The sequence below is a fragment of the Lepidochelys kempii genome, chromosome 9 (assembly GCF_965140285.1).
Source record: "Lepidochelys kempii isolate rLepKem1 chromosome 9, rLepKem1.hap1, whole genome shotgun sequence".
NCBI lineage: Eukaryota > Metazoa > Chordata > Testudines > Cheloniidae > Lepidochelys > Lepidochelys kempii.
Window position 1 is genome coordinate 32,063,290 of NC_136388.1, and position 27,873 is coordinate 32,091,162.

At 40.9% G+C, this 27,873-nt stretch overlaps 1 protein-coding gene across 11 annotated transcripts in view; it reads right to left on the reverse strand.

The window, feature by feature from the left end:
* The window catches only part of U2SURP (U2 snRNP associated SURP domain containing), a 75,976-nt gene that overhangs the window by 46,382 nt on the left and 1,721 nt on the right, over window positions 1–27,873 (reverse strand). For 7 of the 11 annotated variants that reach the window (XM_073359764.2, XM_073359763.2, XM_073359762.2 and 4 more), the window contains exons 2-3: window positions 4,040–4,087; window positions 316–420 (exon numbers count right to left, since the gene is read on the reverse strand). In XM_073359764.2, coding sequence (XP_073215865.1) covers window positions 316–420; window positions 4,040–4,087 — 153 coding nt within the window. Of the gene's footprint in view, window positions 1–315; window positions 421–524; window positions 1,243–4,039; window positions 4,088–27,873 lie in introns of those variants that run through there. The other 4 variants (XM_073359758.2, XM_073359761.2, XM_073359760.2 and 1 more) reach the window with 2 other exon arrangements.

Consider the following 27,873-nt stretch of genomic DNA (forward strand, 5'->3'; position numbering starts at 1 on the left):
CAGTCTGTCATAACCCAAAGCTTTCAGGAAAGCCACAGAATCTGAGCTCTCATTTAGACTTAACCTGGCTTTTTTCCCATTTCAAAGGCAGACCTCTGTGCGCCCCAATACAATTGGCAGCAAATGTTTTAAAAATTACCACATGAAATAAATTAGTACAGTTACAGTATTATTTATTTAAATTTTTAAAAAGTTAAGTTACAACTAATTCTCTGAAACAGAATTTCTATTTTCACTGCCAGTTCTTTGTTTGGATAAGTAAATGGCAAGATAATTTCATATATAAAAGAAGAAAAAAAAACCTTGTCTATTTACCATTACCTTCTTTTTTAACTCCTCTTGTTCCTTCTTACTTAAAGTCCTCTTGGCAGCACTCATTTTGCCAATACTGAATGCTTTAAGTTTGTTTTCCAAAAGAGGCTACAAAAGGAACAGAAAACAAAATGTTTAGAGAAGTAATTTTTAAATGCATTTCATCATTTGAATCTAACATCCAAAGTAACATTTTACCTGAAAGGACTCACCCAATCTGCTGATTTAGTTACTTGGAAAAAAACTGAAGTCCTCCTCGACTTGTCTCTCAGGACAGGTAGTTTTCCAACAGCAACACAATTTTGAAATATTTTGATAATTTAAAGCTATTCCGCAATAGCTTATGGAGGAAGCATTTAACGTCCAAACTTAGATGAGCTAGATTGGTGGTCTTGTGGTATGTTCTGCGCTAACCTGTGGGAAACCTAACAAAGTCTGTGAGCCCAGTACATGTGTCAGCAGAAGCTGACACTGCTGAAGATGCCTAGTTGCTTAAACCTGGAGAACAATATGCTCCATAACTCAGAGGCAACCCCTGCAGTCATTTAAGAAATAAGGACAGGCACTGAAAAGAGCTGCAGCTAATTAAATTCTCCTGGCCAGAAGAATATTTTGTGATCCTAGCCAGTTGTGATGGAGGATTTTAATAGAAATAAAATTAAAGGAGTATTGAAGAATTTCAATATATGTTTTTGCTGTGGGATGATACAGAGGAAAGTTATATTCTTGAGCCTTTTCAGCCCCAGGGCAATTAAAACCTTCATTCCCCAATATCGCATTCTCCTTGACTCTCCCAATTTCATCTCTCCCCCATAAGACTATCAAAGAAGGAAGATCACATAGCAAAATTACACCTGCATACTGAAATAGTAATAACTCATCATCTGCAGGATTCTCCTGCTTCGCTGACTGAAGATAGATAGTAAGGCATTGAGAAGGAGGACAACTTCTCCAAGAAATGGGCAGTAGGGAGGTTTGGCAAGGGAAGAAGAGACAAGGCAGCAAACTTATTTTGAAATTCCAATAGTCAAAAGACAGTAGAAATTAATCTCAATTTTTAAATAATTTAACTTATTTGTTATTGAAACTATGAATCAATATGGGAATAAGGAAAACATCCCCAGTAGTCACCAGAACATCTCTACATATAGTATGACACTTCACCCCCTCCAAAATATTTTTGAAGCCCTACCACAGCTATCAACTCATTTATACACAATGATGCTAACGACTGCTATCTCAGCAACACATAACCTCTTTAAATAACAGGTCCCACACTTTGTGAGAAGTTAAAGTGAGTAAGCTGAACAACTTAGTCATGATACCAAAGAGATTTCAAAATCAGCTGCAAAAAAAATAAATGTTAGCTTTGGAAAAACTTCGGTCTGGAATGGAATTTCTATCAGAAATGTCAATGCCTTAGTCATTTAACACCACTTCTAATAGAAGTTTCCTACTCAAAGCCATTTTTACACAACATGAAAATAGCACTGTAGGAAGCTATTGCTTGAAATAACTTGAGCTACAATACTTGCTTGGTGTCCATACATGCACCGCCCTAGATGTGTGACAAGAACAGAGTCCAACAATTGGAACGAGAGAATAAGAAGGCCAAAGGCTCACTGCTCTTGAACACTGAGAAGTTTGGCCTGGGGAGTGAAGTAGCTCACTCATCTTAAAGCAGTTTTGTGCCCTTATGATTCCCAGGAAAACTTTCCAAATGTGAACGAATACAGTGTTGTCAGCAGACTTGGAAAAAATAATTCCCCAAGCAGCATGAAATTAACAAGGTTCTAGACTGTTTCACTGCTGGAATACAAAATCCTGTAAGCAGCTACAAAATTGACAAGAATTATATACTGCTTAGAAAAACTATAAAAAGAGCCAGGTACTTGAAAATTTTTGGGGAATACCCCCCATCCAAAAAAATAGAGGTTGCCAGGAAGAGGAGAGTAATTGAGACAGAAGGAGGGAGGAGAAAGCTTCCATTTAAATAGTCAGGTTGGAGCATGGAGGGAAGAGAAATGTCCCCATTTACAAATGCCTTGCTAACTAGAGGCTGATACAAAGGATGGAAAGCCCAAGCAAGATCCAGGATCAATGCTCTGTTAGCACCTTCTTCCTTCCTAGAGGCTTGGGGTGGATAAAGGATTTCTCACCACGGCACTGTCTTCAGAGCTTGCTGATGCACCCCTCATCTTTTTTGTGGGCATATGGCTAGCAAGCTTATTAACAAGTTTTCCCATTTCTGCTGGGGAGCAAGTGTTCAGCAAAGGCAAAACTGAGCTGGTGAAGTCTACAGTGATTTCTCCCCTGTGAGGGAAGGAAGCCACAAGTATTGGCTTGTGACCATACCTGGTACACCATCCTGCATACAAAACTAGACTGAAACTGTGAATGTAAAGTGTTCCATTATCAGCTTCAAAATTGCTTGTAAATCATCAACATTGTAGGTTTTTTTTTTGTTTTTTTTTTACTTTTGTTAAGCTATGCACTGATTCAGCTTTGAAGTGCAGTGGTAGTCTAAAAAGCAACCATAAGTAGGATCGGGGGCTCCACAGGCTTACTGTCTCAACTTTCAGAGCAAACCACAAAAAAAAAATTTTTAAATAAAGGAAAAGGATATTTTTGTAACTACCGGGCCTGTAAATTCAACCTGAAATTGAACTCAAACTAGGTCTTTCTAACTCGTACAAAGGCTCTGCACCAGGATTGAGGGAGGGAGGCCACCTCAAAGACTAACGCCATGCTTGTTGTAATGAAGCTGCTTACATCCTGTCATTAAACAATAATGCTGGTGATTTATATGCAATTTTGCAGCTGATAACAGAACACCTAACATACACAGACTGAAATTTTGAAAAAATCCTGTGCGCAAACTAAGCTTGGTGCTGTGTTTCAGAGCTCTATTTCCCAGGCACCTGAGAAAGAATTCTTTGCAGTAACTCAGAGCCCTCCCCATCCAGTGTACCCAACCCTGGCCATTGAATATATTGGCTGATCATTTGTGTGTTGGCTCAGAAGCTGGTGTACCTATCAATTTACCAGCTATATAACGGTGATAAATAAGAAATCATCAGAAGAAGGCAAAAAAAATTTTTTTAAAGCAAGAACAAGTAACCTAACCAGTCGATTTTGTAGAAATCTGCTCTACTAGGCATTCTAAAAAGCAGAGGTTTAAATTAGAAAACAATAGTTCACACACCAGATCACTTAAAAGATCACTTAATTTAGCAGGCAAGGAGCTACACTTTGTCTAACACTGAAGAAATTGTTCAACTATATATACTCTCTTTACAACTAGTTTATTCAAACATCTATTGCCGTTGCAAAGAATATTATATACAGCTCTTCTAATATTGGTATTTATTATGAAGGAAAGGATCTTGTTCTAGTATTCTACCCCTTTCTGGCAAGAAAGAGGTGAGGGGAAGACAAATTCTCTAGTACCATCATTAAGCAATTATTGTTTTCAAAGTTATTTAAGAATATTCTGAAGTGCTAAAATGAGGAGTGTCATATCTCGGAAACGTGCAAATGGATTACGCTAAAAACCCAAGAGGCAGACACACATGCATGAGACTCGAAAGCAAGGTTAAAATAATTCTGTGAATCATTTACTAATGAATATTGATAGTTTATATTATTACCTAGCAGTGGGGGCTGACTGTGGCAAAATAGGTGAAGTATTCTTTGCAATCTAATAGCTATATTCTTTAGGACTTACGTGACTATCGGCAGATCCAGTTGTTTGTACCGCATCTGGCAGTCTGACCTGCAAATGATGGGGAAAAAAGTCACTTAGGAATATACTAGCAGCATTTACTGATAAGCAAAAGACATTGGCCCTTTCAGATGCAGCTGTTGGGCTTCCATTCTCATTTCCACCAGTATCCTGGCATGCATCTTTACCCTCATATATTTAAGATTTTTTTTTAAATATTTGAGCAACACAACTGGTATACTCAATGTGGGTTGATATAGAAAAAAGGCTCTTGCCCTTATCCATGAACATCTCAATTCAGCTCTCTGGATTTCACAAACTCATCACTTCCACCAGGATTCAGGAAGGGAGGGAGGCCATCTTAAACACTAATTCCAGGCCTGTTGCATTGATCCTGCTTAGACACTGTCAACATGAAGTGCCTTCAAAGATAATGTTATTTGCTTCATTACATTTGTCTTAAGCTATAAAATTAGTTACTAAATTTGATTTGTTGATCTTATACTTCTGGGGGAATTCTGCGTGAAAATGTAAAAATTCTGCACACAATATTTTAAAATTCTACAAAATTCTACATATTTTATCTGTCAAAATAACGCAACATAATCATGCCAGTTTCAATTATTTTGGTAATTTATTTAGAATACAGTACAATGGCTAGAGAATGGGAGTGGGGTGCACTGGAGGAAATCCCCAAACTCCCTTTGTCTAATAGTAATATTGCTAGGTTTGACCCTTTATTTCTATTTATTAGTCAACAAATATATGCAGCCATATGCTAAGTGTTACATCATAGGCAATTGAAGAGCAAGTGAGGGCTGGGAAATCACACTCACTATTTATGCTGGCTATTGACCATCTCCAAAAAGGACAGCACCGAACAGGTAATGGAGCACATTTTGAAAGGAATTTTTTTCAGTCCAAAAATTTAGACCAGTTCTAATCACTAAATCACCATATGCATTTGTCCTTCACACAACTCTGGCAATGTAAAGGAGCCTTAAAACTTTTACACCTGTGTTATACTCCTGGGGGAATTCACAGAGACAATGGGAACAATTCACTAAGCAGGAAGGCTGCTACATTCTGCTCTGCCCCACACCTATCTCCTCAGAAACACCCCAAAGCCACACCTCTCCATGCCGAGTGTGCCACAATAGTGAGCAAGAGAGACAGAGCGTCTCTCTTTCTTGCAAGTCTGCAGAGCTCCCACCCTCCACCAAGTCCCAGCAGTGATTTACATCTCTAACAGCTGCTCCAGGCACCCAAACCAACAGGCCTGCAATGCCAGGGAGGGTGACCACTCTTGCGGGCTTCCCTTTGCTTCCCTGGCAAAAGTCCCCCCCCCCCCCCAGAAATATGCAGGGGATACGAATTCTGTGCATGCAGAATTCCCCCAGGAGTAATATTAGTACAAGTTATTACTACGTTGTGATTAACCAGATCTGGATGGAATTAATCTTAACCTCTCCAACCCAATGAAGTTAACCCCTACTAGTGACACACATAGTAGCTGACATCAAATTTTATTTTAAATTAAACTTTAAATGTATTTCATGTAATTGATATTAGCTTGATGAATAAATTTTGTTAAAAAGTAAAGATCATGTTGCTTTTCTCTGAATAGTAAATTTAGTATTTTTAAAAGATATGCTTGTTTCTACTTCTTTCTTGCTATCTTTTCTAATATTAGCCTTTAACCTCATAGCTGGTAGACGTTAGTAACCTTTATTTTGCAGAGAATGTTTTCACTTGAACACTGAGGGGTCTGTATGTATATAGGACAGCTATATCCGCAAAAGAGAAGGATATCAATTACCAAATAAGACAGAAAGAAAACTGTAATGCATTTGAAAACATCTCTAACACCATAAACATGGTAAAACTAAGTATACAAGAGGTAATCCTCTTATTATAGTAATCCACAAGCCTGCAGCTGCTAGAACTACAATTTTCCAAAAAAGAAACGAGGATTAAAGCAACCATTTTGCACCCAGAAGTACAATACTTGTAGGGAATTTATACAGGAGCCTAAGGACATCTAGACCAAATCTTAAGTTTGTTTCCTACTATATTCCAATAAGTAAATTAAGCTGTTTTATTAAGCATAATATAGGAGATTGAGAAATTACCCTTTGGAGGGCTGTATCTGTTCATTAGTACATAACTTATTCAACAACAGTGGGGATATGTATAATGTGAAATTTCATCTATGTTACCTAAGGGATATAGGACAGCATATTGGATAAAAATCTTTGGTGAATGTGGAACATCCCAGATTGGACACAGCATTTGAAACTCACGTACAGAATGCATAAAAGCACAACGTTCTCTATTTTATCCCACCAGTGCGCCATTCCAGAAATTTTGGGGGAAGGAGGGAGAGAAGAAAAGGGTCAATCTCAACATCAATTCAATCTGTGCTGTCCGAGAACAAACAAGAGTATTAATTTTTCCGATGGTTTTTTATGCTGTAGAACTAGAATGAGACCAACAAGATAGATTACACTGATCTCCAAAAATCCAACAGGTAGCAATAATTTTTAATCATTGCCAACTAGGGACAAATTCAAGCAAGTAATCCAAGAGTTAGAAAAGTCATGGCCTGGATTCATACCCTGCAAACTACTATTTAAAGCTGTTCAGGCAGTGCATAGAAACTCCTTCAGATCTATAGGCTGCTCTAATGTGCAAGGCAAGCATAGATAAGCCCAAAGAGTCCAGGAGCTGTAAAACTGGTTCCCAAATGGCACCCTCCCACAACCTGCTCTGACAAGTAGACCTCAGTGCAGAAGAAAATATGGCTCCATATAGCCTAGTACTGGGAAACCAGAAATTGATAGGAAAGGACAAAAACATGCATCCATTCTACTTGCTCAAGGTTTTGCAACACATTATAATCTATTGGCATTCTTGTGATTATTTTACAATTTTATCATTGACGTTTTGGAAGGAGATTTGGTTTGGGGCATTTTAAGTTGTGGGGAGTATTTTTTTAATTTTTCAAAAAAGTTTATCTTTAGACAAACATTCTAATACTTTCGCATGAAATTAATCACTTAATTCACCTATCCAATCATTTTATGGCTATATTCAATTCAGAAGTATGAAATCACATAGCAAAATGGCTCACTTGAAGAATTTGCAAACTTAGTGAAAAATATCTTGCTGTCTGAGAGTTAAACCTCAGAAAGATTATTTAAGGATTGTAATGTAGAGTTGCAATTTACAGCTCTACTTTTAGACATTAGCTTGATTTACTTCTCCCTTCCCACCACTTCACTCCTTTTTATGAATAAGTATATTGAAGTATAACAGAATGCATATTCAATTAAAGTATAAAGTCTGTGTGATATGATCATTAGGTGACAAAATGTTTTTAACCAAGCTATATTGTTTAAATACAGATTCCTTGGGCCTCTGTTTAAACAGAAGCCATATCCAGACATACTATTATAATATATTCCTGGGAGAATTCTGCACCACTGCACAGGCACAGAATTCATAGATTCATAGATATTTAGGCCAGAAGGGACCATTATGATCATCTAGTCTGACCTCCTGCACAATGCAGGCCACAGAATTTCACCCACCACTCCTAAAAAAGACCTCACACCTATATCTGTGCTATTGAAGTCCTCAAATTGTAGTTTGAAGACCTCAAGGAGCAGAGAATCCTCCAGCAAGTGACCCGTGCCCCATGCTACAGAGGAAGGCGAAAAACCTCCAGGGCCTTCCAATCTGCCCTGGAGGAAAATTCCTTCCCGACCCCAAATATGGCGATCAGCTAAACCCTGAGCATATGGGCAAGATTCATCAGCCAGATACTACAGAAAATTCTTTCCCGGTAACTTGGATCTTACCCCATTTAAAAACCCATCACAGGCCATTGGTCCTATTTACCATGAATATTTAATTACCAAAACCATGTTATCCCATCATACCATCTCCTCCATAAACTTATCGAGTTTAATCTTAAAGCCAGATACATCTTTTGCCCCCACTACTTCCCTCGGAAGGCTATTCCAAAACTTCACTCCTCTGATGGTTTGAAACCTTCGTCTAATTTCTAATCTAAATTTCCTAGTGGCCAGTTTATATCCATTTGTTCTTGTGTCCACATTGGTACTGAGTTTAAATAATTCCTCTCCCTCTCTGGTATTTATCCCTCTGATATATTTATAGAGAGCAATCATATCTCCCCTCAACCTTCTTTTAGTTAGGCTAAACAAGCCAAGCTCCCTGAGTCTCCTTTCATAAGACAAGTTTTCCATTCCTCGGATCATCCTAGTAGCCCTTCTCTGTACCTGTTCCAGTTTGAATTCATCCTTCTTAAACATGGGAGACCAGAACTGCACACAGTATTCCAGGTGAGGTCTCACCAGTGCCTTATATAACGGTACTAAAACCTCCTTATCCCTACTGGAAATACCTCTCCTGATGCATCCCAAGACGACATTAGCTTTTTTCACAGCCATATCACATTGGCAGCTCATAGTCATCCTATGATCAACCAATACTCCAAGGTCCTTTTCCTCCTCCGTTACTTCTAGTTGATGCGTCCCTAGCTTATAACTAAAATTCTTGTTATTAATCCCTAAATGCATGACCTTACACTTCTCACTATTAAATTTCATCTTATTCCTATTACTCCAGTTTACAAGGTCATCCAGATCCTCCTGTAGGGTATCCCTGTCCTTCTCTAAATTAGCAATACCTCCCAGCTTTGTATCATCTGCAAACTTTATTAGCACACTCCCACTTTTTGTGCCGAGGTCAGTAATAAAAAGATTAAATAAGATTGGTCCCAAAACTGATCCTTGAGGAACTCCACTGGTAACCTCCCTCCAACTTGACAGTTCACCTTTCAGTAGGACCCGTTGTAGTCTCCCCTTTAACCAATTCCCTATCCACCTTTCAATTTTCCTATTGATGCCCATCTTATCCAATTTAACTAATAATTCCCCATGTGGCACAGTATCAAACGCCTTACTAAAATCTAAGTAAATTAGATCCACTGCGTTTCCTTTATCTAAAAAATCTGTTACTCTCTCAAAGAAGGAGATCAGGTTGGTTTGGCACGATCTACCTTTTGTAAAACCATGTTGTATTTTGTCCCATTTACCATTGACTTCAATGTCCTTAACTACCTTCTCCTTCAAAATTTTTTCCAAGACCTTGCATACTACAGATGTCAAACTAACAGGCCTATAATTACTTGGATCACTTTTTTTCCCTTTCTTAAAAATAGGAACTATGTTAGCAATTCTCCAATCATACGGTACAACCCCTGAGTTTACAGATTCATTAAAAATTCTTGCTAATGGGCTTGCAATTTCTTGTGCCAATTCTTTTAATACTCTTGGATGAAGATTATCTGGGCCCCCCGATTTAGTCCCATTAAGCTGTTTGAGTTTCGCTTCTACCTCAGATGTCTACCTCCATATCCTCATTCCCATTTATCATGCTACCATTATCCCTAAGATCCTCTTTAGTCTTATTAAAGACTGAGGCAAAGTATTTGTTTAGATATTGGGCCATGCCTAGATTATCCCTGACCTCCACTCCATCCTCAGTTTTTAGCGGTCCCACTTCTTCTTTCTTTGTTTTCTTCCTATTTATATGACTATAGAACCTTTTACTATTGGTTTTAATTCTCTTTGCAAGGTCCAACTCTACTTGACTTTTAGCCTGTCTCACTTTATCCCTACATATTCTGACCTCAATAAGGTAGCTTTCCTTACTGATCCCTCCCTTCTTCCACTCCCTATATGCTTTCTGCTTTTTCTTAATTACCTCTCTAAGATGCTTGCTCATCCAGCTTGGTCTACAACTCCTGCCTATGAATTTTTTCCCCTTTCTTGGGATGCAGGCTTCCGATAGCTTCTGCAGCTTTAATTTAAAATAATCCCAGGCCTCCTCTACCTTTAAACCCATAAATTCTTCAGTCCAATCCACTTCCCTAACTAATTTCCTTAATTTTTGAAAGTCAGCCCTTTTGAAATCAAAAACCCTAGTTGCAGATTTATTTTTGTTAATCCTTCCATTCAGTTTGAACTGAATCATTAGCTCATGATCACTTGAGCCAAGATTATCCCCTACAACCATTTCCTCTATGAGGTCCTCATTACTCACCAAGACCAAATCTAAAATGGCATCCCCTCTAGTCGGTTCAGCAACTACTTGTTCATGTGCCATGCAGAATTTTTTTTTCCCCCTGTAGAAAATACATTCTGCCGGAAAGGTGTTGCAGTTACTCCTTTCACCCACCATGGGCCACTATGGCACCAGAACAGAGAGCAGCTGCTCTCCGGTGGGAGAAGCCCCAGCTAGGAATAGGGAAGAGAAAGAAGCTGCTTTCTGCACAGCGCCTGCCAGTGGGGCCAGGTTAGGAGGCATGGGATATGGGGTGATAGACAGCACGGGGCACATGGGGGGGGTCACAGACAGATTCAGAAAGGCTATGGGGGGGGGAGACTGGGGCAGAGGCTGAGTGGGGGTGCAGGGCCACATGGGGACAGGGAGAGGAGTGTGCAGGCACAAATGAAGGGAAGAGGTGGCTGAGTGGGGGTGGAGGGCCACATAGGAGTTGGGGGTAGCTGAGTGGGGGCACAGGGACACATGGGAACGGGGGAAGGTCTTCAGGGACATATAGGGGAAGGGGTGGCTGAGTGGGGTGCATAGCCACATAGGGATGGGAGAAGGGGATGCAGGGACACATGAGGATGGGGCAGATGTGTCTGATTGAATGAGAGGGTTGGGGTCATCCAGGGTCTACATGGTGGAGGCTCCCTAACAATCCCTCTCTGCCCAAAAAAACCCTGTTCCATACTTCTCCCACCCACACCCAACCACCTCTTAAGTCCATACCCAGGCTCCATCCCAGCAATTACTTCCCTCTCCCTCAGCTCCTCCATTACCCCTGACTCCCCCAAGTCTTTGCACAGCTTCTGAGGGATGCAGGAAACCTGTACTGTTACAGGCATACTTGCTGACAGGTATTTTGAAAAAAAATTACCAAATTAATTGAAATTGGCATGATTATAGTGTGTTATTTTGACAAATAAAATATGCAGAATTTTGCAGAATCTTAAATATTGTGCACAAAAATTTTAATTTTTTGGCACAAAATTCCCCCAGGAGTATAGACTATTAGCTATGTTCTTCCCAGAACATAGAGCCAGGAAGTTATCTGATTCAACCTGTAGTAACATTGAGAAGATGAGCCTGAAAATCCAAGATAAAGTTTACCTTCAAGCTACAGACGAAGTGGCACCTTTTCCATAAACACACTTTATAAACCTCAACCTACCTCTCTCATTCAATAAATACTATCTATAATAAATCAAATATTAATGTTTATAGTGAACTATAACCTGCCTAGTAATTACTTTTGTTATTAAAAACTGGCAAACTCAATTCAAACTGATACAAACTAATTTTACCCCATTAACAAAATGAAGATGACTCAGTCCATGCAGTTTTACACTGGTGCTTATGTAATATCTATATTTACTTGGCTTTTATTGTCACTCAACATATCATACTGAAAATCAGAATGATAATTCAGTGCTTTACAGAAAGGCAAAAGGCAATTTGCAGAGTTATCTTTTTAGACAAGTAACAGAATTAGAATCCCCTACTCACCTTTCACTGAAATTCTAGTTATCTAAAAAAGACTGTGAAGAAAGGTTTGCTAGTATGTGCAACAGATAGGCCTTGCCAAAGACAGATGGTTTTTGGCAACAAGTTCTTAAGCTTTGCTAGCTTTTAGTTCATGGCTGAACAAAACAATGTCTCTTTTTAAGTGATCCTTATGTAAAAGCAATTATACTTAAAGATATCCAATTTATTATTAAATAAATTAAATAAACTAATGCATACATGACAAAACATGAAGACCAGTACATATACATATGGTCTCATCATAAATAGGGTACTTAGTTTAGAAGAGGTTCCTTATTAAACCTTTCTTAACAGTGGCTGAAAAAGTTCAATTTTCCCTTCTCAACGAGTAAGATCCTTAATTTTAGATGATTATTGTTAATCGAAAACATTTTTAGAGAGATGCCACAGAATAGAAAAAAGTGCAAATTACATTAAATACATATGTTCCAGAAATCTCCACTACTACAGGAGGATCCTCTGTAACTTATGGCTGTTTCATACAACATTTATGTTTAAATTGAAATTAAAAGTAAAATGTAGAGATAACTAAAAATTTGGTAATTCTTTAAATTTCCTCAATACACCTCTACCCCGATATAACGCTGTCCTCGGGAGCCAAAAAAATCTTACCACGTTATAGGTGAAACTGCATTTTATCGAACATACTTTGATCCACCGGAGCGTGCAGCCCCACCCCCCACCCCCAGAGCGCTGCTTTACCATGTTATATCCAAATTTGTGTTCTATCAGGTCACGTTATATGGAGGTAGAGGTGTCTTAGCTACTGAGCATTAACAGACTTCTTTGTTGTAAGAAATTTGTCTTTTAAACATGTCATATTAAGAAAATGTTATTCCTCATCAATCCAGATTGGAACAATGCAGGCACCAGTAGTCTAAGAAATACTTTGCTACGATTATGGCCAGTTTCCAATTGACCAAGATATTAGCACTTACATCTGCAAGCACTGTGTAGCTTTAAGGAAACCACCTCCATTTTTAACACCACCAAATCCATTTAAGATAAATGTTGGACAGAGCTTCAAGAACTGAACTAAATAAAGGGCTGGTCTACACTAGAAAATAAGCGCTAGGTCGATGGAAGAATTCTTCTGATGACTTAGCTATCACCTCTTGGGGAGGTGGATTACCATCACCAATGGGAGAACTCCAAGTTTCATGTGGAGACAAGTCCAAAGCCACAAAAGCCAAGGATACAATGCCCACAAGGAGATACAAAGTGCCGCCAGGCTTCAAAAATTGAAAACAATAACTGTGTCACCTCCCATCCTCCATACAATTCTATCTTCACATTCCTCACTTCACCTGCACCAACAGGTCTTACTTTCACTACTGAGGTAACACAAGGCACAGCTCAAGCATAGTGGTGGTAGTAACACCAGTTCACTGGCGCAACTGGGAATATAGGTGTAAATTAAAAAGCCACACTTCTTTTCTGAAAACACTTTTTCCTCCTTTCCAATTACCAACTTCAAACCTTTTTTCCATATCCCATTATGATGTGTTACACTAGTGCCTAAGGGCCCCAATCTACAACCAGAGACACACTGTTCTAGGCCCTACACAAATGTAATAAAAAAAGACAGTCCCTGCCTCGGAGTGACAAGCTAGGTGTATGACAAGACAGGAGTGGATGAAAGACAAATGGCAGGGATGATTTGGTTACCACACATTAAAATGAGCATATTTTGAAAAATAATAAGAGCACAGCAAAGCCTGAAACACCCGCCCTTCTCACTTGTTATGGGAAAACATGGAAGGCTTACACATAATTTGAAATTCTCCACCTTTTAAAGAAAATAATTTTCTAACCTTGATGTTTTGAAAATAACCTTCCAAACATGAACTGATGCAGTGTCGTCTTCCTGGGTCTACTGAAAATTCCAGTGCCTGGGCTGCTGGCCACAGCTGTCTTAAGCAGCGGAATTAAATTAACAAAACCCTTGTAAGTTCCTTACTAGAGGCACTGGAAAACTCTGAGCATCAGCAGAGGCAGGTACAGAGGCATATGATCCAGCATATTAAGCGTAACACTTAGGCTATGTCTACATAAGAAGTACATTACCAGTACAGGAACACCAATATACTATACAAGAAAACCATTCCTAGCATGAACACACCTATACTGGCAAAGCTGCATTTTATATCAGTATAGTAACACTCTCATGCTTCCATGAGAGAAGCAAGCTGTACCAGTAAAAGTGAAGTTTTGCTAGTATAACTGCATCTACACTAGGAGCTTCTGTCAGCACAGCTATGTCAGTCAGCGATCACACCCGACTGACACAGCTGTGCTGACAGAAGCTTGTAGTATAGACATAGCCACTGTTGTAAAGTTATAGTGAATAATACTGTACACTATTTTTTGAGAGGTTTCAGAGTAGCAGCTGTGTTAGTCTGAGAGAGAGTGTGTGACAGGGTAGATTTGATTTAAATCACTAGTCAGGAAGCCTTGATTTAATCATGGATTTCTACAGAAAAGTGCATTCTTGTTGTTTGTTATAACCTTAATACATATTCTTCACAACTCAGAGATAGATGTAGATTATATACACTATATTATATACACTATACATTTTTAAGTGATTTATTCTGAAAACTTTTCAGATTAGTTTTACAGCTGTATCAGAAAATAAATGATTGTTTGGTTATTTTATTTACCAAAGGTAACTGAAGCAGATATTTATGAAGTCTTTGGGAGGTGAACTATCTCCAATTCAACAGGTTAATCATTAATATTTGGAGGATTTTCTTGCCATGCTATATTAGGAGAACATCACCAGACAGATATTTAAATTGTTTTAGTCAACTAAAACAACAATGTTATGTATTCTGGATTCTTTTCTTCAACAGCAAACATATAATATTTTAACAAAACAAGCATTTGAATTTAGTTAAACATTCAAGTTTTTTAAAATCAGGTTTGTTTTTGATAAAGTTGTTTTTAACTAAAATAGTTAAATGAAATATTTTTAAAAAAATCGACTGTCAGCCAGGTCAACATGAGAAACTTAAAATATTTACTTCTGCAACTAACTCAGTAGTCTTCACCTTCATTTTCCTGTTTGTTCATAATCTGGAAAAGAAAAACAAGCTTTTCTCCTTTTTCAGATCCCAAACGATTTCTCAACTTGGAATGAATTAGTCCAAAGGAAGAAAATATTCTTTCTACACCGGCAGAAATTACTGCTGTTGAAAGTGAGATCATCATGTCAACAGTCTCTGAATCCAAGTGCTTAAGTGACTTCCACCAGTTCACTGATGTGACTTTCTTTAAAACATTATCAGCAAACAGATATTTCTTGAATGGTTCCTATTCCCAAACTAGGTCTCTTTTACGGCCTGCTGCCATTGTAAGTTTTCCCTTCTAGTGAGAGAATGGTATGGTAGACCTCAAATCAATGAAAGCTATACTTAGGGTGACCAGACAGCAAGAGTGAAAAAACAGGACAGGGGCAGGGAAATAGGAGCCTATATAAGAAAAAAGCACCACGTATCAGGACTGTCCCTATACAATCGGGACATCTGGTCACCCTAGCTACACTCAGAAAGACCTCAAGACTTCTGGAATATACTGCTCAAACAGTTTCACTTTTGTTTCTACTGCCTGTCCCGCCCTTCTCACGTTTATCTCCAGATTTCTTCCCCTTGTCCAGATCTATTCCGCCCCCAACAATCTTCTGTTCATTGAACTTTCTGAAACTTTGCACTTTTAGAGAGGTAAAGGATTGACTTTGTGTACACAAATTTGCACAGGGACAATAGGGTTGCAGTGTGTTATTTCTCACCTTTATATATTATGTATTTTAAAACATTTTTGCTGTTAACAAAATGTGTTGTGTCTGGAAACATTAATCCACAGTTTGAGAACTGCAAAACTAAGCATCCCTAACGGTATAGCTAGAAAGATTAACCTAATAATCTACACAGAAGCCCCTGGAACCCCATAAAATTGGGTCCCTAATCCATGAACTATTGGAACTCATTTACAAAACTTTTCTTAAACATTATATGAATATAGAATCATAGAATATCAGGGTTGGAAGGGACCTCAGGAGGTCATCTAGTCCAACGCCCTGCTCAAAACAGGACCAATCCACAATTTTTGCCCCAGATCCCTAAATGGCCCCCTCAAGGATTGAACTCACAACCCTGGGTTTAGCAGGCCATTGCTCAAACCACTGAGTTATCCCCTCCCAATATAATGTCTCATACTATAGAATTAGAAATTATAATCCCTATTCCATGATGAGATATCTTTGAGCTATAATGTATCTTAATTAAAACTATCTTTAGATAGGTTCTTTCCTCAAAAAGCATTTTATCAAAAAAATCTGATTTAAATAAAAAAAATCCAATGTTTTTATTTATTTATTTTTTTAAATCATTGATTTTTATCCACCCTGGTATGTGATCACGTAACATTTGTAAATTTCCTAAAGGATTAAACATACAAGACAGAAGATGTAAAAAAAAAAAAAAAAAAAAACCTACCAAACAGAGGGGGTGCCATATTCCACCAACATATCCAACAGCAATGTGCTGGGAAAGAAACCAACCCTAAATACCAGGAAGGGTGATGGAATTTCTGCTAAGGTGCTGCTTGACAGGCTGTTTTGGACTCCAGCTTTTGTATCACATTACACTTATAGAAGTCTAATAAATGTGACACTCTAACCTCCTAAAGTTGTTCCCGGCTGCTGCAAAGGGGAAGAGTTTGCACTACTCTACCATTACAGCAGGATCTATTTTTCAAGTACAGTAACTCCTCACTGAACATTGTAGTTATGTTCTTAAAAAATGCAACTTTAAGAGAAAATGTTAAGCTAATCCAATTTCCCCATAAGAATTAATGTAAATAGGAGGGGTTAGGTTCCAGAGAAATTTTTTTTGCCAGACAAAAGATTTTAAAAATATACATACACGCAGAGTATAAGTTTTAAACAAACAATTTAATACTGTACACAGCAGTGATGATTGTGAAGGTTGGTTGAGGGAGTGAAGTCAGAGGGGTGGGATATTTCCCAGGGAATGCCTTATTGCTAAATGATGAACTAGCAGTTGGCTGAGTCTTCAAGGGGTAAACTCGTTGTTAATGTAGCCTCACACTCTAGAAGGCAGCAGAAATGGAGGGAGGGGAGACAGCATGGCAGACGGAGACAGAGCAGGAGGCTTAGGGAGCAGCTCCAAGGCAGAGGGCAGGAGCAGCACGTGGCAGTAGGGGGGAGGACAGCTGAACTACAGGCAACTGATAGCCTGCTAGGCAGCTGCTGCACAGGGAACTTAGGGGAGCGGGGAGCTGATGGGGGGCTTCCGACCCACCCTGGTTCCAAGCCCCCACCAGCTAGCTGCAAAGGGCTGCTCTTCCTGCAAGCAGTGGACAAAGCAGGTGGTTGCCAAACAACGTTATAAGGGAGCATTGCACAACTTTAAACGAGCGTGTTCCTAACTGATCAGCAATGTAACAATGAAACAACGTTAACCGGGACAACTTTAAGTGAGGAGTTACTGTACTACTCTTCCATGAATAACTCTAGTCCCTGCTTCTGCTGCTGCTCACAGCTTACCAAGTACCCCAAAGGAAACTGTCATTGCTTGTCATTTTTCTCATGGTTTAGTGTCTTTCCCTCTTCCACAGTGTCTGAGGCCATGTCTACATGAAAAAGTTAGGTTGATCCAATTACATCACCCAGAGGCATAAAAAAAATCTAACCTCCTGCAAAGATAGGGTTACCTACCATCTCTCAAGGAGATGAATTAACTACAATAGGAGAACCCCTCCTGTCACTCTAGTGCATGTCTCCACTGAAGTGATGCTGCACCTTTGCCACTGTAGCAATTTAAGTGTAGACACAGCCTGAGGGCATGGCTATACTTGCAGATGTAGAGCACTTTGAGTTAAACCAGCCTTCAGGAAGCACAATAGGGAAAGCGCTGCAGTCTGTCCACACTGACAGCTTCAAGCGCACTGGCATGGTCACATTTGCGGCTTCTCCACCCCCTCCCCAGCAAGCAGGAGGCTTAGGGAGCAGCTCCAAGGCAGAGGGCAGGAGCAGCACGTGGCAGTAGGGGGGAGGACAGCTGAACTACAGGCAACTGATAGCCTGCTAGGCAGCTGCTGCACAGGGAACTTAGGGGAGCGGGGAGCTGATGGGGGGCTTCCGACCCACCCTGGTTCCAAGCCCCCACCAGCTAGCTGCAAAGGGCTGCTCTTCCTGCAAGCAGTGGACAAAGCAGGTGGTTGCCAAACAACGTTATAAGGGAGCATTGCACAACTTTAAACGAGCGTGTTCCTAACTGATCAGCAATGTAACAATGAAACAACGTTAACCGGGACAACTTTAAGTGAGGAGTTACTGTACTACTCTTCCATGAATAACTCTAGTCCCTGCTTCTGCTGCTGCTCACAGCTTACCAAGTACCCCAAAGGAAACTGTCATTGCTTGTCATTTTTCTCATGGTTTAGTGTCTTTCCCTCTTCCACAGTGTCTGAGGCCATGTCTACATGAAAAAGTTAGGTTGATCCAATTACATCACCCAGAGGCATAAAAAAAATCTAACCTCCTGCAAAGATAGGGTTACCTACCATCTCTCAAGGAGATGAATTAACTACAATAGGAGAACCCCTCCTGTCACTCTAGTGCATGTCTCCACTGAAGTGATGCTGCACCTTTGCCACTGTAGCAATTTAAGTGTAGACACAGCCTGAGGGCATGGCTATACTTGCAGATGTAGAGCACTTTGAGTTAAACCAGCCTTCAGGAAGCACAATAGGGAAAGCGCTGCAGTCTGTCCACACTGACAGCTTCAAGCGCACTGGCATGGTCACATTTGCGGCTTGCAGCGGCATTGGGAGCGGTGCATTGTGGGCAGCTATCCCAGCATGCAAGTGGCTGCAACGTGCTTTTCAAATGGGGGGGGGGGTGGAGTGTGACAGGGAATGTGTTGTTTGTATGTGGGGGGCTGGGAGCACGTCAGCATGCCACCTTGTAAGCAGCAGACCCCTCCACCCCTCCCCATCCCCCCCACCCCCCTCTCACACACACAGCATTCCACACTAATGGCTTGCTTTGTCTCGGAGCAGATAAGCAGCCTGCTGTCAGAAACAGAGCTTTCAAAGGGCATATCCGCATTCCTACAGCGATTCAAAAACAATGACAAGAGTGGCCACTTGACTTAAGGGAATTATGGGACATTTCCGGAGGCTGATCAGAGCGCAGTAATGCAACACCTCGTTGCAGGGGTGCAGCAAACGTTATTCCACTTGCTGAGGTGGAGTACCAGCAACGCGGTGGCCGCAGAGTCAGAGCGCTCTACATGCCTTCCCAGTGTGGATGGGTAATGAGCTAGTGCGCCCGGGGCTCCTTTATTGCGCTGTAACTCGCAAGTGTAGCCAAGCCCTTAGTCTGCAAAAGGCTGTGTTTATCAATTGTGTTAGATTAAGTTAAGAGAACTTTTCAAATGTGTTACATTAACACTCATTAAGATATAGAGTAACAAGTCTGAAGGTGCTATCCAGTTGTGCTGTAGCCTAGAATAGGCCTTTTCAATCATAATAAGCTAACTTGATTGAAAAATACCCTTTTTTCGCCGCGAACGGAGGGCCTGCTGTTTTCCCCCCTCTCCGCTTGCATCCAAACAATTTTGTTCAAACTTTCAAAAAATAATTCAATGTAAAGCAGCGTCTAAACACTGAAAATGTTTGCCCTAAGTGTTAAAAAGATATAAACACCTGAAACAGGAGTTTAGAACTGAAATATTTTTACCACCTAAATTACAGAGGTGACTATCAATTCCACTATAAAAAGGTCAAAATTAAAAAAAAAAAAGTTCTATTCAATTACATCACTTAAAGACAGATATCTAAATATTGATACATTTTATAAGTGCTTGTACACAAATACTAGAAGTGTAAATACAAAGATGGATGAACTTGAATGCCTGATATTAAATGCAGATATTGATATAATAGGTATCATAGAAACCTGGTGGAATGATAATAACCAATGGGACATGGTAATACCAGCATATAAAATAAACGGGAATGGCAAAATAGCTCGCACTGTTGGGGGAGGACATTATATGTAAAAGAAAGTATAGAGTCAAATATAGCAAAAATCTGGAATTAATCAAACTACCATAGAATCTCTAAAAAGAGAAGGAGTACTTGTGGCGCCTTAGAGACTAACCAATTTATTTGAGCATAAGCTTTCGTGAGCTACAGCTCACTTCATCGGATGCATAAAGTGCATGATGAAGTGAGCTATAGCTCACGAAAGCTTATGCTCCAATAAATTGGTTAGTCTCTAAGGTGCCACAAGTACTCCTTTTCTTTTTGCGAATACAGACTAACACGGCTGCTACTCTGAAACCACAGAATCTCTATGGATAGAAATTCAGTGCTTGAATAATAAGAGTGCAGCAATAAGAACATACTACCAACCACCTGACTGAGATGGTGACAGTGACTGTGAAATGCTCAGAAAGAGGAGAGAGGCCACACATAGAGACCTGCAAATCTGCAGATATCTGCGGACCATTTTTGCAGATAGTGAATCAGATACAGATACAACCATGCATGGCTCTACTCACTGGTAGTACCTGGCCCGTGGTACCTGGCTTGCACAACCTGGGGGATGCAGTGCTCTTGGGGTCGGTGGCCAGCAGCCAGTCCAGCCGCTTCCTGTCCCGCAGCTCGGGCCTGTTGGGCAGCATCAGCGTCCCCACCATGGCCTGGCCCGGCAGCACTGGCTGCACTCCCAGTCCTGGGCCTGGCAGCTCCTGGGCAGCAGTGGCTGCCCCTAGCCAAAGGGATTGGAGCGAACAGGGACCCGGCACCCCACCCTACTGTGATGCAACCTGCACGGCTGCTGCCGTGTGCCATTGCTCACAAGCTCCCAGGAGCAGCACACAATGCGATGCCCATTCCCCATTCTGCGCCATCCCTTCTTCTCGAGACCCCACCCCCATGCTGCTCCTTACCCCCAGTCCCCACCCTGGCGCTGCCTCTTCCCTGCAAGACCCTGCCACCCACTTCCTTCCCCACATCCCCCTCCCCGGTCTCTAGCCGTTGTGAGACGGCTTGCTGGTGCAGATGCGGAGACCAGTAAAAGACAGCTAACAGATCATGGGTCGAATCGTGGGTTGATCCTGGCGGATGCGGATCAGGTGCGGATCCACATTTTTGTATCCGCGCAGGGTTCTAGCTACAAAAACAGAAAACCCAATAATAATGGGGGATTATAACTATCCCTATATTGACTAGGTACACATCACCTCAGGACAGGATGCAGAGATAAAATTTCTAGTCACCATTAATGACTGCTTCTTGGAGCAGCTAGTCCAGGAACCCACAAGGGGGAGGCCATTCCTGATTTAGTCCTAAATGGGGCAAGTATCTGGTCCAAGAGGTGTGTATAGCTGAACCCTCAGTAATAGCAACCATAGCGTAATTAAATGTAACATCCTTGTAGGGAGGAAAATAACAAAGAAACCCACCACAGTAGCATTTAACTCCAAAAAGGGAAACTACACAAAAATGAGAAAGCTAGTTAAATGGACATTAAAAGGAACAGTCACAAGTGTGAAATGCCCGCTAGCTGTATGAAAACTATTTAAAAACACGATTATAGAGGCTTAAACTATATATACACACCCCAAATGAAAAAAACCCACAGTAAGAGAATCTAAATAATGCCACCTTCACTAACCAACAGAGTAAAAGAGGCGGCTGCAGGTGTAAAGAGGTCAAATCCTACTGAGGAAAATAGAAAAGAAAAACTCTGGCAAGTCAAGTGTAAAATATAATTAGGTAGGTCAAAAAGAATTTGAAGGAAAACTAGCAAAGGCACAAAATCTAACAGCATTTTTTTTTTTTTAAGTACATCAAAAGCAGGAAGCCTGACAATCCAGCAGTGGGGTCACTGTACAATTGACGAGCTAAAGGAGCACTTAGTTGTGAAGAAACTAAATTAATTCTCTGCAACAATCTTCACTGCACCAGATGTGAGGAAATTCCAACATTGAGCCATTTTTTTAGGGCACAAATCTGAGAAACTGTCTCAGATTAAGATGTCAATAGATTAAGTTTTGGAATAAACTGATAAATTAAACACTAATAAATCACCAGGACCGGATGGTATTCATCCAAGAATTCTGAAGGAACTCAAATATGAAATTGTGGAAATATTAACAGTGGTATGTAACGTATCTCTTAAATCATCTTTTGTTGCAGAGAATTGGAGGATAGCTAATGCAATGCCAATTTTTGAGAGAGGCTCCACAGACAATCCTGACAATTACAGTCTGTTAAGCCTAACTTCAGTATCAGGCCAATTGGTTGAAACTATAGTAAAAGAACAGAATTATCAGGCACATATATGAACACAGTATGTTGGGAAAGAGTCAACATGGCTTTTGTAAAGGGAAATCATCCCTCGCTAATCTATTAGAATTCTTTGGGGGAGGGGGGGAGGTCAACAAACATGTTGTCAAGGGGGATCCAGTGGATATTGTGTACTTCAACTTTCAGAAAGCCTTTGACAAGGTCCCTCACAAAAGGCTCTTAAGCAAAGTAAAGAGTCATGGGATAAGAGGGAAGGTCTTCTCATGGATCAGTAACTGCTTAAAGATACGGAACAAAGGGTAGAAATGGTCAGTTTTCAAAATGAAAAGTAATAAATATTGGGGGTCCCTCAAGAATCTGTATTGGGACCAGTGCCACTAAGCATATTCCTAAATTATCTGAAAAAAGGAGTAAACAATGAGATGGCAAAGTTTGCAAATGATACTAAATTACTCAAGTCCAAAATTGACTGCTAAGAGTTATAAAGGGATCTCACAAAACTGGGTGACTGGGCAAGAAAATGGCATATGAAATTTAATGTTGATAAGCATAAGAGGCATGATCCCAACTATAAAAAAAGTGATGGGATCTAGAATAGCTGTTACCACTCAAGAAAGAGATCTTGGAGTCATTGTGGATAGTTCTCCGAAAACATCCACTCAATGTGCAGCAGCAGTCAAAAAAGCAAGCAGAATGTTGGGAATCATTTAAAAAGGGATAGATAAGACGACAGAAAATATATTGCCTCTATATAAATCCATGGTACGCCCACATCTTGAATACTGCATGCAAATGTGGTCACCCCATCTCAAAAAAAGATATATTGGAATTGGAAAAGGTTCAGAAAAGGGCAACAAAAATGATTAGGGGTATGGAATGGCTACCATATGAGGAAAGATTAATAAAACTTGGACTTTTCAGCTTGGAAAAGAGATGATGAAGGGGGGATATGATAGAGGTCTATAAAATCATGACTGGTATGGAGAAAGTAAATAAGGAAGTGTGATTTACTGCTTCTCATAACACAAGAACTAAGGATCACCAAATGAAATTAATAGGCAGCAGATTTAAAGCAAACAAAAGGAAGTATTTTTCACACAACGCACAGTCAACCTGTGGAACTCCTTGCCAGAGGATGTTGTGAAGGCCAAGACTATAACAAGGTTTAAAAAAGAACTAGATAAATTCATGGAGGAGAGGTCCATCAATGGCTATTAGCCAGGATAGGCAGGGATGGTGTCCCTAGCCTCTGTTTGCCAGAAGCTGAGAATGGGCAACAAGGAATGGATCACTTGATGATTACTAGTTCTGTTTATTCCCTTGAGGGCATCCGGCATTGGCCACTGTCGGGAGACAGGATACGGGCTAGATGGACCTTTGGTCTGACCAGTACGGCCATTCTTATGTTCTGATTTAAATTTTTTAATTTAAATTCCCTAATATTGTCAGATCACAAAAGTCATATCACTTCCACAGTACTACATGAAAAACCATTTTAAAATACGCACTGAGATGCATTATTTTCAAAATACTTCACAAACCTTAATTTGGGACCATAGCCAACTAAATTACCAGCAAGCTGCGCAGCCGTGCAGCAGCCTATTTAGTGCCATGCAGGCACTTAAGGAACCCTCCCGTGGACCTGCGCAGCCGTGGGAGGGGCACCCCTCCCCCAGCCCGAACTCTGCTGCGGCATGGCTGAACCCAGCTGCGTATGGGTCACCCGGATCTGCTGGGGTGATGTGGCCAGATCGGCCCCAGCCGTGGCTGGGGTGGGGCAGCCTGGCCCCAGCCGTGGCCAGACAAGCCTGATCCAGACCCAGGCGCAGCCCCTCCCCTGGCCCAGACCTGCTGGGGCCAGGGGAAGGGGCGCCTATCCTACAGCCCCAACCCCAGAGCTGTTGCAGCAGGGAGAAGTGCCTCTCCCCCCCCAGCCCAGGTGCTGCTGCTGCGGGGATAGAGAGCTGGGGGAAGTCCTCTCTCCCCACTGTAGCCCCTGAGCACCCTCCTGCACCCTAACCCCTCATTCCCAGCCCCATCCCGGAACCTACACCCCCAGCCAGAGTACTCACACACCTGCACCCCAACCCTCTGCCCCAGCCCTGAGCCCCCTCCCACACTCCGAACCCCTAGGCCCCACCCCCCCACATGAATTTTGTTATGTGCACTGATATGAAGGTGATGTGTCATACCATCTCCACATTGGTGAACATAAAAATCATTCCGCACATTGGTGGGAAAAATTAGAGGGAACACTGATAGCGAACATATTGTTTTGACCTACGTAGCCCATAATTCCTTTAATAAACCCACATTTTTATAAACTATGGTAACATTACCTACTAACAAAATTAGGTAAAGGTCAAGATTTTCAGAAGTGACTACTTTTTGGTGCCGAACTTGAAAAACCTTGTATGGTCCCAATTTTCAGAAGGGAGGTGCTCGGCACTTTTGAAAAGTCAGGCCCCTTTAAAGTGTCAAACTGGGCTGCCAAAAATTGAACCATACAAAATTCCTAGCCAGAAAACTCAGCCTACTAGACACAAGCAGATACAAAAGACAAGGGGCCCATAGGTGAGGGTCACTGCACTGGAAAGAAACTGAGCCTCCACTCCTCCAGACACTAGAATTTATTATCAAGATGCCATCCAAAGCCACTTCTTGAGACTCCAGCATTCCTATCAGCTTCTAGCTAGTAGTTTCTAATACATTTGAGCTCTATCTCCCCTCTAACTCCTCAAAGGAAGAAGAGTATCTCTTTCTTCTCCTGGAGAACCCCCTGAATGCTTCAAAGATGCAGATTTTTACAGCTTTAAGCCATTTGATCATGAAGTTACTGAGAGGATTTCAAGGCACAACTTGAAGCATCTCTAAGTTGCACCAATGGCCAATAGCCCCCAAGGGTCTATTCTGGCAGCTGGGAATCACTGAGGCATAAGGACACCACATCACACCTTCATAGTAGGAGCATGTCTACACGACAGCACCAGAGACATCTTCCACTGACATAAACCAGGGGTTCTCAAACTGAGGGTTGGGACCCCTCAGGGGGTCATGAGGTTATTATGTGGATGGTCACCAGCTGTCAGCCTCCACCTCCAAACCCTGCTTTGTCTCCAGCATTTATAATACTGTTAAATATTTAAAAAATGTGTTTTTAATTGGGGGGGGGGTGTCGCACTCAGAGTCTTGCTGTGTGAAAGGGGTCCACAATACAAAAGTTTGGGGACCACTGACACAGACACACCTATGCCAGCAGTTCAGTCAACCTAACTTCGGCACTCAGGACACAAAATTTTTCATGAGCAAAGCAGCTAGGTTGATCTAACTTTTAAGGGTAAAGGCTTAGAAAAGTGGTGAGATAATGCCAATACATTGGCTCTACGCCACTTAGCCACTTTGCTTCCACAAGAGCAATGCTCATGGTGCCAGAGAAGCCACATTTACAGCTGCTTTTTATCACCAGAGAAGTGCAAACAGTCCTACAGAAGAGCTGAAAATCTGGCCTCAGCTCTTCAAACAAACTCCCCCCCCCTCGCCCCCATGTCCCCCCATGGCTGTTACAAATAAAGGGTGGGGAAGAAAAGAGGCTTCCCTCCAACCTTTTATTTTGAGCCCTCTTCCCTGTAAATAATTCCAAACGTGAGCTTTAATAATAAAATGTAGCTGCAGGAGCGGCAGTGGCCCCAATAGGTTTTTAAAAACCTAACTCACAGGGTGAAATTGACAGGATTCTTGATATAGTAGTTTTACTACTGCTCACAGGATTCTGAACAGCAGCACTGAAACTGAGTTTTGTTAAATACATATTGTTGCTGCTGGGCAAGACTATGAAAAGTAGCAAAAGCAATTGCTGTCTAAAACATCAGAAAGACAATGTTGTATCTGCCCACATTATACGGGTTATCTTGAAATTTTAAGGGCTTCACATTTATACTCGTATATAAGCTTTAACTCAGTAGAAACTAATAATTTAAGTTCTAATGCTCAAAAGGGAAATCTTCCCATTCACTAAGAGAAACTGCATTTTTCAAGGCCCACTACTTTCTTCACCCCTCCTCTTAAAATACTTGTCTACAAAAAGTTTATATCAAAATAAGCAAAAATTTCTGGAAATTAAATTTTATACCTATGTGTATTTCCTATTTCACTAGTTAAATCTGTATCACTTGTAGACCTGAATAAAGAATTAGAAGTCATTTCTTCTGAAGCACATGACATTTTAATTTATTACTATACTGCTACTGCTAAACTTGTAAAAGCAGGTGCAGCCGGTATTCAACCCATCGCTGCTGGAAAGCAGAGGAAGAAAGAGAAGGACACATACTTCTTTTATATTTTTCCAGGGGTGAAGGAGTGAGTACCCACATCTTTCATTCCTGCTTACAAGTTTAAGTAGAAACACAATGAAAATTAAAATGCCACCTGAAAGTTAACACCACTGCTTCTTCAAATCTTATGGACAGCAACCACACTGAAACTCAGCACATTTTTGTAGATTTTACTTCACTGTTCCTGGCACATAGTGACTCACCAGAGAAAGCTGTTAACTCAGAAAAAGATGAGTGCTATTTCCCAGATTTTATTAATACACTGCCTCACTTAAAGCAATGCAGAGTTTGCATTTCCTTGCACTGTTAAGTGATGAAGATGACAATTTTTGACTTCAAGTTATAGGGAATCTACTGTTTACTCTAATGACCCATACCCAATGTTGAAGAGGAAGGCAAAATATTGATTCGGGTCAACACTTTAATGTACCTCTTCCTAATTACCTTGAATACAAGAACAGTTTTCAACATAAAACACTTCCACTGCTAAGTCCCCATATATAAAGTTTAGCTTGAGTGTATATTTTCCCTTCCCAAACTCTGGGTCCACTTCCTGATTGAAGGCAGTGACTGGGGAAATAAGGCTCTCTGATCATACTTGGAATAGATCAACGGGGGAAAAAACAACACCCCAGTGATGGGGGACATTTATATATTTAATATCTATATATCGTTCATTTCATCTGAGCTGGATAAGTTATCCCCACTTTGGTGAAAGGAAAAATTGAGTAAGAGGTTAAATAATTTACATATTGAGTAGCAACAGAAACAGAATCTTGGTTCTCCAAGTCCCATATCCTATTCCTGGCCCACGACCCTTCCGCTTGGGAAGACTGAATAGCCAGCTACTAGGAAGAACTACATACTGTTACTGGCTGGCCACTCTAAGGCTTTGTCTACAATAGCACTTTTGTCGGCCACAGGTGTGAAATAACACACCCCAAACCAACATAAGTTTCGCCGACAAAAGCACTGGTGTGGACAGCTCTATGTCGGTGGGAGATGCTCTCATGCTGACATAGCTACTGCTGCTCATTGGGAGTGCTTTAATCTCCCGTGAGCATAGAGCAGCTACACAGGAGACCTGACAGCCGTGTAGCTGACAGCAGTGTAGCTGCAGCAGTGTAGCTGTGCTGCTATAAGGTCCATAGTATAGACACAGTTTAATACCTGCAATGGGATTGAGTGGAAGAGAATTTATGGCTTCACTCTCCCTAGGATCATTACCAGGTGCTGGAGAGCACCCAACCATTGGAGTAGACTATAGTCCCTACTAATTCCTCACTTTTGTGGGAGATTCAGGCAACAAATGTTTCTCCCACTTCTAGGTATTACTCCTAAGCATCCACCCTGATCAAATGCAGATTTCCTATGTGGCTTTAAACAAGCCAGCCAGTGGCTACCATATAGTTTTGACTCGAGCCTCTCAATCCTCAGCAGCGTTAAATATGCACAATAAAGTTGGCTCACTGA